Source organism: Pangasianodon hypophthalmus, chromosome 16 (genome assembly GCF_027358585.1).
Source record: "Pangasianodon hypophthalmus isolate fPanHyp1 chromosome 16, fPanHyp1.pri, whole genome shotgun sequence".
NCBI classification, from domain to species: Eukaryota; Metazoa; Chordata; class Actinopteri; order Siluriformes; family Pangasiidae; genus Pangasianodon; species Pangasianodon hypophthalmus.
Window position 1 is genome coordinate 21,679,596 of NC_069725.1, and position 12,602 is coordinate 21,692,197.

At 38.5% G+C, this 12,602-nt stretch overlaps 1 protein-coding gene across 2 annotated transcripts in view; it reads right to left on the reverse strand.

Annotated features, from left to right (window-relative positions):
• LOC113530264 (sex comb on midleg-like protein 2) overlaps positions 1-12,602 on the reverse strand; it is a 43,295-nt gene that overhangs the window by 16,793 nt on the left and 13,900 nt on the right. For both annotated transcript variants that reach the window (XM_026920092.3, XM_026920093.3), the window contains exons 2-7: positions 10,391-10,492; positions 8,661-8,732; positions 6,917-6,993; positions 5,585-5,819; positions 5,404-5,492; positions 4,696-4,939 (exon numbers count right to left, since the gene is read on the reverse strand). In XM_026920092.3, coding sequence (XP_026775893.3) covers positions 4,696-4,939; positions 5,404-5,492; positions 5,585-5,819; positions 6,917-6,993; positions 8,661-8,732; positions 10,391-10,421 — 748 coding nt within the window. In that variant the 5' untranslated portion in view covers positions 10,422-10,492. The remainder of the gene's footprint in view (positions 1-4,695; positions 4,940-5,403; positions 5,493-5,584; positions 5,820-6,916; positions 6,994-8,660; positions 8,733-10,390; positions 10,493-12,602) is intronic.

Consider the following 12,602-nt stretch of genomic DNA (forward strand, 5'->3'; position numbering starts at 1 on the left):
AAGTCTCTTTTGAATGTGTTACAGGATCAGATCAGATTCATGCTTTTTTTCTCCGATATCCGATCCACCATTTCTGCCTGAGTATCGGCCCGATACTGATCCTGGGTATTGCATCAGTGCTATTTCTATTAAACAGAACTTTAAATTAATCTCTGACAGAAACATAGACGTTTACAATCATTCACTGAAAGATAAAGAAAGTGATTCTTTAATACATTTCAAGGCCTGCGTTTTTCCCCCTCTGCAAAATTCTGTTCAAGGCTAAACAGCCCTCATGAAAGCTGGAGTTTCTCCTCTTCGTCTGTGTCGCAGCAGACCGTAAAACGGTGCTTAATGTGAGTTACAGCTGCAGTGATGTGCTTCAGCGCAGTCTGTACACACACTTACTGAGGAGACTCGTATATCCTGTCAAACACACACGTCCCCTCCTCCTCCTCTTCAGCTTTTCCCCTCCCTCTATACTTCACTGTTTGATTTTCCTCAAAAAGCCAATTTGCAGTTCCTCTTTTCCGTTCCTCTGTGCTTTTTTACACACACACACACAGACTCTCTTTCTCTCTCTCTCTTTGTTCATTAAAAGCAGCAGACATTTTGTACTATATATATTTCTGAAAACTACACACTTTACTGAACAGAAATGTTTCTCTTTTGCACATAAGTAAAAAGGGAGAAAATAGCACTGAAAGCTGCCCTGCCTACTTTATATTTATACACACACACACACACACACACACACACACACACACACACATATATATATAACTCCTGACAAATGATTAAGAAGTCATTCACAACAGTCTCGCTCTCATCACGTGTGGTAAAAGTCACTCATGCTGTTTAATCATCATCTCTTCAGGCCACTGATCTTTGCTCATGCTGTGGAAGTAACTGCTGAGTCATTCACGCAGTTCTGTTTCTAAATTTGTTTCTGAACATTTCAAAACATTCCGCTAAAAAAGTCCCCCAGTGTAGACATTTATAAATCCAACTATCTATTCTCTCAGGTATTTGAGTCTTTTTTTTATCTGTGGTTTTGTCTTTTAATGTTTTGTTTCTGTTTTGGATTTAGCCCAAGAGGGCCGACACTCGTTGTGTTTTAATTGTGGTATATAAATAAAGGTGACTTGAGTTGTTGTCTGGACAGACTGTGTTAAATGCTCTTCTCTGTTTTGATGATGATGTGACAGCACAGGAGCATCGCAGATAAAGAACCCCTTTACGATTACAAAACTGATTACGCTTAAGTTAGTTTCAATATGGCACGTAACTTGATTAAATTGTGAGCAAATCACACATAGCTAGTGAGGTTTTAGACATCTTTGTTAAACTGGCTCTTTACCCAGCAAGGCAAGTGTGATGAATGAAGCCTAAATAAAAACATTTTCACATTATTTTGGGAAAATATATTCATATTTTCTGAAAGTAGATATTTCAGAGTGTATTACTTGCAGAAAAGCTACATTTTGGTCTAAACATGATTTTTTTTTTGGCATTTTTTGCTGTTTTCCAGAATTGTGCCACAGCAGTATCTGACTGGTTTTCCCAGACCGCCTCACATATACAAACTACTGAATACATATACAAACACAGACGTTACTCTGTAAAGGTGTTAGCTCATGTTAAACACACATTGACACAATATCAAAACACACAGTTAAACGCACTACAAAGGCAAAACTGATGCGATTCAGAGCAAAACTTTCTCCTGCTCTGTTTGGAAAATTTGGTAAAAGCCAGGCTTAAAAATGCGCAGCAGAAACAACCACAATTACCACAAGTATACGATTATTACGATAATCCATCATAATAATCATCTAAGGAAGCTTAGCCCGTATAATTAAATCATTTTCATTCTAAGTGGAGAGGCGGTAAAATGAACGCACTGAATGGAAAAAGCAGGGGTCACTGCCAGAGTTGCTATGACAACACGAATGACTGACAGCTGAGAACCCAACCAGGCTTTCGCTTTTTTGTCTGAGCTCAATGGAGCTACTTTTTCAATTAACTTCCATTACGTTACATAATCTTATCTAAAGTTTAATTCAGATGAGCCGAGTCGACAAATCCAGCATAATCCGCACTTGGATGCTCAAAAAGGAAGATGAAATATGAGGATATGACATCCTTAGGGTATGTTGTCATAGTAACCTGTATTTCATTGGGTATTAAACTGAATATTCATGACATGGGATGTTTTCAGAATACAATTTCCAAATAGCACATCCAGAAATATAAATCTGAGGTGTGACTATAGAGCAAGCAGAAAGTAACGAGCAAAACAATAACATTTGATTCATTGACACTAAAAACTAGACTACTTTCACATTACTGTTTACATCACCAGCAATAAAGCAACCGGTTTTAGCAAAACGTGACAAGAAAGTGTGATTTCACTTGCATGTTGAGTAAGAGGACGGAATGCTGACATTTTATTCAACATCACACATCCTATATAGTTTTCTATTTGTATACTTGAACTTCTTCACTGACCTCCATTAATGTGGCTTTATGCACAAAAATTACATTTAGATTTTCCAACCTCCCTTTATGCCTCAGAATTAATAATTAATAAAGCTTAAGAATTTAGGAATTCTTTTACTTTAAATTGCATTGTGACATCTATGGCTTAACGGAAAAAACAACAATCGCAAATCCACTCATAGCTTTATGCTTTAGCATTAAAAAAGATGTGTTTTTTTGTTTTTGTTCAGGTATTAAACAGTTCCTGAAAATGAAAAATGGATGCTTCTCATATACTTTGTGAGTATTGTTTTACTGTATTTCCAAATTGTTGCTGGAACTTTGGTTAGCCCCAAACTGAAATAAAAGCCAGCGTCTTCTCTACTCCAGCACCTCTTGTACTGCATGGACTCCATGTTGTGAATGAAATGTGATCATATGACCATGTGACGAAAACGTCTGGGTTCGCAGAAAACACAACCCGCTACAAACTCGCTCCACCTGTGGTCATTTTATTGCTGTCCAGATGCACGAGCTTTATCAAGGAGTCGCGTAAAAAATTTATTACCGACGTCCCCCTGATAAACTAATCCAATCCAAAAAGGGCTGTAGTCCTCGAGGCTTTTTTTTTTTTTTTTGGTTACTGTGTCTTTAAGGCTGCTCTATGTAAATGAGCTCTGTTCTGAATGGACGGTCGCCTCATGAGTGACATGCAGCAAACTGCACATGAAGAACTGTGTAGAAAAATAATGGCGCCCTATATGTTTATCAGATAATGAAACTGAAGAAGTTGAAAGTCACCAGATCCACAATAGCTTTCAGAATGGTGCATTTTTACTTTCATGTAATATCTATTATAACAAATAGATTAAAAAGGCTGAATTAGAATGAAATGATACTTACTTAAGGGCTGTGCGGCTGCTGTCAGGTCGAATATAGTTGGAACTTCCTTGTCCTTTGACTTAGCCTGCCCTGTATTGCGCTTTATGTAAATGACTGTATAATGGCTGGTATTGTTATTGATGTGAGTGGAGTTGCACTGCCCCCCAGTGGTTATGCCCGAACTCTGGTTGCAAGGTACTCAAAAATGTGTGACTACACACTCTTGAGAAATCCCTTCATTGAAATTTTTTTTCATATAAACCCTTTTGCTGATTTCCTTTATTATTTACACCCTATTTATTATTTTAAGTCATTTACACCACAGTGCTGTTGAATTCTCAAATCTGCCTGGTCAGAACATTACTTTTCTCTAACAGCAGCTCTATTATTGCTCTAATTCAAATCACATGTTTATATCAATGCTCTCCTTCTAATACATTATCGTTTCTATAGTAACACCTCATTTACAGGAACTGTGATAGCAGATGCTCCATATAGTCTAAAGCTAATTATAAACAGACTAAAAAACATGTTATTTAGCAAAGAGAAATGTGTCCTTGCTGATATGGTGAAAATTTCTGAGAGCAGATGTTTATGTAACATTTATAGAAGCAGTCTCCTTTGTCAGTATCAAAGTTTGTAACAGGAAAGTCTTCAGAATGGCAGAGTTTGCAGTTTCCTTCCAAGGCAATGTGACAAGCTGCGTTTTTTTTTTTTTTTGTCTTATTAACTTCAAGAGAGAGAAAAGAACCGTAACTATAAACAGATAAAAAGTGTGAGGATTCTGCCATTAATAAATTTAAAATTGTAATCGTTGGAAGATTGCTGTGGTTTTAGAGGAATAAAAAAGTCATGATGGTAGCAGTAACTCCGCCTTGCGTCAGGCCGCATCACACCACCTGGTTGCTGATTATTTTCCTATAACAGCACACCCCCACAGCACAAGTGTTTTATTCCTTACATAACTAGTGATATCTCTGCTTGCATTCAAGCTGCATATGTTACTCAATCAAAAACATGTAAAAATATAAATGATGTATACAGACTTGGTATAAATGGGCTAGCAGGACTAAACTCCCCTGTCTTTCAAAGAAAAAAAAATACATCAGTATAAGGTTTCAGTTTTGGGATCCTACAAATGGCTGTTAACAAATGTCTTAGAGGGAGTTATTTTGGATTGTTGTGGAACCGAGAGCAACAGTAACAATGGCCATAAGTGACAACTGGGCTGATATTTTTCAGCCCGCTTCACTGACACATCCATACCAACACCACAATTCATGGTGTCATGAGTCATGAGACAAAAGAACAATTCTAAACTATAGAATGCAAATTAGCAGATTTTTGACTCACTGCTGTTCCCAGGCGGCTGAAGGCTGTGTTTGGTCACCGCACACCAGCCCACAGGAAAGATGTCTCTGGAGTCGTAACGGCACCAGTAATCGAACGCTCCTCTCCAGCCGTCGAACATCACAAACACCTCTTCACCTCTGACCTCGCCGATGGTGGCGGGGCAGATGAGGTAGGGGTTCTTCTTGTCCACCGCTTCTAGCTTCATGCCTGGCTTGAAACTATTCTGAGAGGGCCTCTGAGGTTCCTGATTGAAAGATATACACATAATTCTTTTACAAATGTTGGACGTTTCATATAAAAACAGCACAGAAGCACTGAGGAATATATCTGAAATCCTACAATAAACAAGACTGCAAGACAAAGAGGAACACACTTATCCTTTAGTATCAAAACTATGCAGAAATTCTGTTTCCTCTGATTTTTATCTAGGGTTTTTTTTTTGTAAGTTGTACCTTATTTTAAACTCTTGTAGCTTAACTCAAAGATATTTTATGTAATTAAATATGTACAATCATTTAACAGTATAATTATTTCAGTATACCATCACATCCCTGGATACATGACAAGTGCAAGAGTCTGTAATGCGTTTATGAGGAAACTGAATGTTACATAAAACTGAAGAACTAAAAATAGAAAATAGGATTCCAAGATACACAGGTGGACATTAAACCATAACTATTACTTAAGGAATTCAGGTAAATAATTCACCTTTTTGAACGCAGACGCTGGCGCCATTTCTGCCCCATTCAGTGTCCTCAGTAAAAACATGGGCCATGAGGAGGCATTCATCCTGAACCCTAGAGAGTGAGAAAGAAAGATATGTAGCTTTGCATGAGGTATTATACATTCTAAATGAAAACACAAAACCAGCACGGTGTTTCTTCCCTACCCAGCGGGGGCTGCAGCATGTCTCCATTCTTCTCACATGTTCCTATTGGCTGAATATCTGAGGAGTCAACCAGTCTCCAGAAGTCGTTGGTGTTGTCGCTGCCGTCCAAGCGTAGGCGGAGCCTGATGCCCGTTATGCCCATCACTGTGGCGATGCAGACAGAGGTGGAGTTACGAGGGTCGCGAGCCTCCAGCTTCATCCCAGCCTTGAAGTCATTTGTTGGAGGGATGCGAGACTGCAAAAGAGATATGTTAAAATGTACATTTGAAATTTTCACATATATGCACTGTCTTGTGTAAGTATTCATGCACTACTGTAACTGCAGCTAATGGCGGTTCAACTCAGGGGGGTGAATACTTAATACAAAAATATTTTGCACCTTCAAATGACATATTATGTAAATTTACAAAATATACAAAAATTAATTCTGACCAACTACACATGCTCCCAAAGGAATTCTGATCAATGCTGCATGCTCCCGAAGGAATTATAACCGGTCCTACATGCTCCCAAAGGAATTATAGCCAATCCTGCATGCTCCCAAAAGAATTATAGCCAATCCTACATGCTCCCAAAGGAATTATAGCCAATCCTACATGCTCCCACAGGAATTATAGCCAATCCTACATGCTCCCAAAGGAATTATAGCCAATCCTACATGCTCCCAAAGGAATTATAGCCAATCCTACATGCTCCCAAAGGAATTATGACAAATTCTACAAGCTCCCAAAGGAATTCTGACCAATTCTACATGCTACCAAAGGCATTCAGACAAATCCTGTCTGCACCTGAAAGAATTCTGACCAATCCTGCGCACTCCCAAAGTAATTCAAACCAATCCGTTCGCTCACAAAGGAATTCTGACCAATCCCGCGTGCTTCTGAAGGAATTCTGTCCAATGCCACCCACTCCCGAAAGCATTCTGACCAATCCCGCCCACTCCCAAAGGAATTCTGACCAATTCTGACCACTTCCAAAGGGAATTCTGACCAATCATGTCAGCTCCCAAAGGAATTCTGATCAATCCCGTCCACTCATGAAAGTATTCAGACCAATCCAGCTAGCACCCAAAGGAGTTACAATCAAGGTGTGCTGTCCACACCTGAATGAATTTTGACCAATCCCACCCCTTCTCAAAGGAATTCTGACCAATATCTCCCACTCCCACAGTTAAAAGTTGTACAAGAACTTCAAGTGGCACTCATTTTGCCGTCTCACTCTTAAAAAGTTTTGTTTGCTGAAGCCTCTCTGAGAACAGCACCATGTGTTCAGCTACTGATAGTGTGTGAGGAAACAAATACGGACAAAACAAATACGGTTTTATTTTCTCACCTGTCTGAAGCAGCTGGGAGGGGCAGGTGTGGACGACGTCTCCTTCAAATACTCTTCCCATGAGAATGACTCGGGGGCTAAACAGTAAACACACACACACACACACACACACACACGCACAAACATCACAGCTCTGTTTCTGACTCAGGTGTACATAAGAGGGCGCTTTAGTTACAAAATGAAAATTCAAAAGATGTGTGTATCTTATCATCTGACTCCAGTGGTACCGTTTCACAAAAACCTAATTGGCTGACAGAGTGACGTCACATCTTATCTACAGCGTAGGCTATGCCAACATTTAAAGTACCATACAACAACAACAGCATTATAGCACCATAAAACAACAAACAACTCTGTGTGTGACTCAAGCACAGGAACACAACAACTGTACATAAAACTTTCAGTGACTTTGGAAAAATGTGACACACTTTAACTGAATGCCACTATTCCTTCTTTTGTGTTTTCACTATAATATTGAAGCTACAGTGCATACAGATATTATTTGTTAAACATGTAGGTTTTTTGTATAAACATACAATATGTACTGCATTTCCCCAGCATGATAAGTGCTGATCTTGTTTGTTTTGTTTTAAGTTCATGTCATGTGCTTTTGTTTTGACTTTGGTTCTGTCTCCGACCCTGGTCTATCACTGGTGTGTTACCTGACTGTGTTCACCTGTTCTGTGCTTCACCAATGATTAGTCTATTTATGGCCTCTTGTTTCTGTCCTCTGTTACGAAGTCTTATCATACATTCCTAGTGTTAAGTCCAAGCCTTGTTTCCCAGTGCCTTATTTCCTGCTTCTTTGTTTCCTGGTTACGACCTTTGCTTTGCGTCTTTCATGTTTTGATTATGGATTATCCTCATGTTACACTCTCTGGCTGTGTTTTGACACCAGATATGGACTTTGGCCGCTATTTTTTGGCTTCCCCCTAATAAATACCAGTGTGATAAACCATAATAAATACCTAATAAATAAAGTGTGAGTTCACACATTTGTGTCCTACATCTTCTAACCACATGCTACGATATGGCTTAAAGGTACAGCCCCTTCTCTGTCCTTTCACATTTACAACTCTTCCCCTTCTGTTGAAACTGCACATGCCAACTAATGAAAACGAGCAAAGCTAAAAAGCTCTTTCCAGTTGGGGGTGGGGCTTATTTCTGGACCAGAAAAAATACAAACTGTAGCCTGCCATGAAGAACAGTGTTTTTCCAAGGTATTGTTGAAACTGTGCAATTATTACAGGTCCACATTTAACATTACTAATCCCACTGAACTGCAAATTCTTAAATTAAAAAATAAAATATTCAGTTAGGGGCTCCACCAAGACATTTCATAAATTGTAGGACATTTTCTTGGAATATAAAACGACATGTTAAGTTGCCTGCCGCTCCTTAGTTGACTTATGGGTCGCATTTTCGAATGCCTGCAGCTTGAACACATAATTATAATCTTTTCCTGCCTTCTTTTTCTGTTTTGTTATGATATCTATTGTACACTTCGTTTTTCTGGTGGAAATTGTTAACATCATTTACAGCCTAAAAAAAGAGAATAAAAAACATTACTAACCACAACTTTAAGATATACTTTACCACAACAGAGAGATTTTCTAATCCACTCCAGGCACCAGTTGAACGCAGAGTGACTTATGATTGAACTGCAGTTCAACTGGTGCCTGAGGTGGATTTGAACTCACTCTCTGTAATAGCTGGCGAATAATCAGAATGTGAGGTGCGTCACCTTTAACTGGTGGAGGTCCTGTGCTGACAGGAGTACTCCTGCCTGCCTTCTCCTTCTTACTCTCCTTCTGATCTGGAGGATCAAAAGAACAAAGAGGTACTGACATGTTAACACATTAAATGTAAAAGCCTTTAACATGCACTTGATCCCATCAGCATGAATATTCAGACAAATATATAAATGTATAAGGCTAAAAAGTGATAATGTAATGTAATAATGTATGGCATTATTAGCACATCGTGTCTGAACTCCTGACAAAAAAAGTCGAATGTTTTGGCTATGAGATGTGGTCCTCGGTCCTCACATCGCACATAATAGATATTAGAGTCTGGCTAGTGTCTTTATTTTCTCTTGATGTGTTTATAGCCATTAGAGTTTAAGAATTTCGAAGGAAGCACGTGCTAGCCTTCACCCTTCCCTGGTTGGTAGCTGTCATATGATAGCTAGCTAGATGCTGATGTGTGCAGAAGGTGGGATTCTAGATGAGTAGCATTGGTATACATATGGCATCAAGGTACGTTGCAATTAGGCATGAGAGAGAATTTTATTGTCTTGAATATCGCAATACAAAAAATGGTGAGATGAATTTTGCTTGTGTATCGTGTATTGCAATATTTCCTTTTAATATTCATTATAGGTTCTTCTTACACACTAGGTGTCAGAAGCAGAGGTAGTAGCATACAGAGCACGAGGTTTGTGAATGGGAACCTAACTGCCTCAAAGCATGCTTACTTAAAGTCCAAAAAGTTAAGCTAATCAGATAGAAGCATTATGGCACTTGGGTCAAACACAAGGCCGCAGCCTTGTTTCATTTGGCCTGCATGAACTTGGAAATAATAATACCGAAACGGCCCATAATATGCTACTGCTCAACATTTTCACACTATCTAGAATTCACAGCACGTACAGAGCGTAGCCATCCGAAGGGCAGTTACCGTAAACCGTCGTATATACGTGCACTCTGGTTTCTATCACGGCTGGCTTGACCGCTGTCTGAAACGTAGGTTAAAATCAACGCCTCTGTGCTGCACTTGATTTAAGTCACACTCACGTCCAAAACGATTCAGAAGTAGTGCTGGCAGTGCCATGTTGCCAATGTCATGTTTCACTTTATTACAGTGAAAAAGATTAAAACAACATTTTACTAACAAGGAAAGATTACACCTTATATTATAAATCCGAATCTACTTTTCTTCCAATACAATGTATTGATATTGCAGTGGTTTGATTTGTTGTCATTACAAAATAAATGCATTAAAATTTCATATTTTATTCATGTCAATATCATCTCGTGTTAATATCGTCTCATGAAGCCTGTATCGGGATATGTCTTGAGGCGTGGCTTTAGTGCATTGTCTTGTACCTAGGTGCAACAACGTGAAGGGTGTTACGTTTAAAAATAGCAACATCAACCAAATGAAAACTTTTTAAAATGTCAATAAGGAGTATATAAGGCAGATAATAAGGTCAATAAGGAGTTTTTTTTTTCTTTTCTGGTTGATGAACCTATTTTTTGTCCTTGGGCAATTCCCTGACATGATATCTGCTAGGTACCTGGGCTACTAATATGTTAAAACACACAAATACAAACACATTTAAACCCACAAACGTGTATTCACATCCAGAATGTAGTTACATAGGCGTTACATGTCCAGATATAAACAACTGATATATGAGGTGTGAGACATGACGTGTTTAAATGTCAGTGCGTTACAGGCTTGTGGTTTCACCTTTCAGTGCTGTCCTGCCCATGCTGCTCATTGGCTACCGCAGCTCCACAACACTGATCCACTGCTACACAACACACAGATACACACACTGTGGCTCCCAACCTGTAAGACAGAGACAGATACAGAAACTCCATCAGGTGACAGAACAGTAAACCAGAGTTCCTGTCAGTTGCACATGGACTGCTGTCAGCTTCCTCTTTTTAAACCAGCACAGGAATGTGACAGCGCAGATACCTCTCGCTGTAGCATCAACACAGAACGCTCTCCAGCGTGAATGCAAAACACATGGAGAGCACTTCGTTTACTTCCGCATGAGCTGCTAAGGCACAGGAGTGAGAATTTGCCTGCGAACCACGTGAGCACCTGCGGTTCATCGCTGGGAATATCCGAGACGCTCGGATAAATCTGTAGTCTGTTAGAGGGCTCATTTCCATTTTTTAAAATGGAAAGCACTGCACTGTGGCAACTCGCGCCATTATAAAGTGTAAAGTAGAGGTCGAACAATCACCTTAACAGGCAGAGACAAAAAAAACAAATTTAACCACAAAAATCCCAGCATAACTTGGTGGACGGGACGGCTCAATGCCTACAATCTGCAGAAATGTTTTGATTTATAAAGTGTTCAAGCTCGGTTTATTGAATTACTACAAAATTAACATACAAATTAAACAGTCTAAATGCTAGTGAAAAATATTTACCGTTGATCAACTGACTTATTATTTTTTTTTAAAAAAAGAAAATGACAAATCTTACGTACTAATAATTTTAAAAGCATCATCTATCCTGCAATTTGTCAACACAGAAATACAAATGACTTTTTAAAAATAATTTTATTCATGTTTGTTCTGATCGCTGCTTTATCTGGAAAGGCAAAAAAAAAAAGTTTTCTGGTATCTCGTATCAAGAGGTAACCTCTGTGTGTTTAAACAAACTCTTTCAGTTCAGGTTTTTTTTGGTTCCAAAATTACAACACTTCCAGCACCTTTGCTCAATCAAGTATTGTGTATTTTAAAACAACTCTATGCTCTGGATCTTATACCTTTAAACCACTGATATACAGTACAGCTTTGTCTGTACTCCAAGCACGAATATTAGTTCAATGTGAGAAAACCACATAATAAACACAACATGATCTGGCAACACAACAGGGCAACCCACAAAAACCTCAATTACAGACCCACGTTAAAACCAGAAGAAGCTAAAAAACATATAAAGACAAGACTAGGGCTTAGGACAGAGCTGAGCATTTGAATAAATATTTTGCGTTAAAAAAAAAACTCGAGGGTTAGCATGCAACAGGTAAGACTGGAAAAAAACAACAGTCATGGATATAAAGGGAAATAAAACAGGAAGCACTGACCATATAAGGAAAGTAGCAGATAAAACAGGATGGAGTATGAGGGGTAAAAACATACCTCAAAGCAATATGTGGAAGAGTACATTAAAACATATATACACACCCACACACCAACAGTGCTTTGGGTGTGTGTGTGTGTGTGTGTGTGTGTGTGTGTGTGCGTGCATATGTATGTATGTATGTATGTACTGTATATGTATTAATATACACACACACCAAAGCACTGTTGAATTTTCAAATCTATAGTAACAGATCATTCTCAGGGACTTCACTTCAGAGACACTCCATATGATATAAAGCTAATAATAAACAAACAAGCACTTACCGCATCCTTAGTAACGGCCTGGTCAGAGTGGTGGTGATTAAATTAGGCTGATTAGGTTAATTTAAATTTGTTAAAAAGAAAAAAGTCCTGTGTATATTTCTTATTAGAGATGGGACTAATCCAATACCCAGTGTCAGTGTCAGGCCAATACCAGGAAAAGATCGAATATCGGAGAAACCATCGGATAACAGACGGCAAAGACTGGAAATGGATTTGGAAAAGAAATGTATTTTTGGAACTGGACATATGTTTACATATAAAGAGACTTGACTTTTTTTCCATTGTTAGTACTTATTTTATTATATTTTATACTTTATACTTTATTATATTTACAACATAAGTGATTTTTGAGATGAGTTTAACTGTAAAGTGCTTCCTTTAAAAAAAAAAAAAAAAAGCTTTGCAGATTGTAAAGGAAACACTATAGGCTGGGTATCAGCTAAAACTCAAGGTTTCAGTATCAGTATTAGAAAAGAAAAAAGTGGTATTGTGACATCGCTGTCTCTTATTGAGACCGGTGCTGCGCTCGT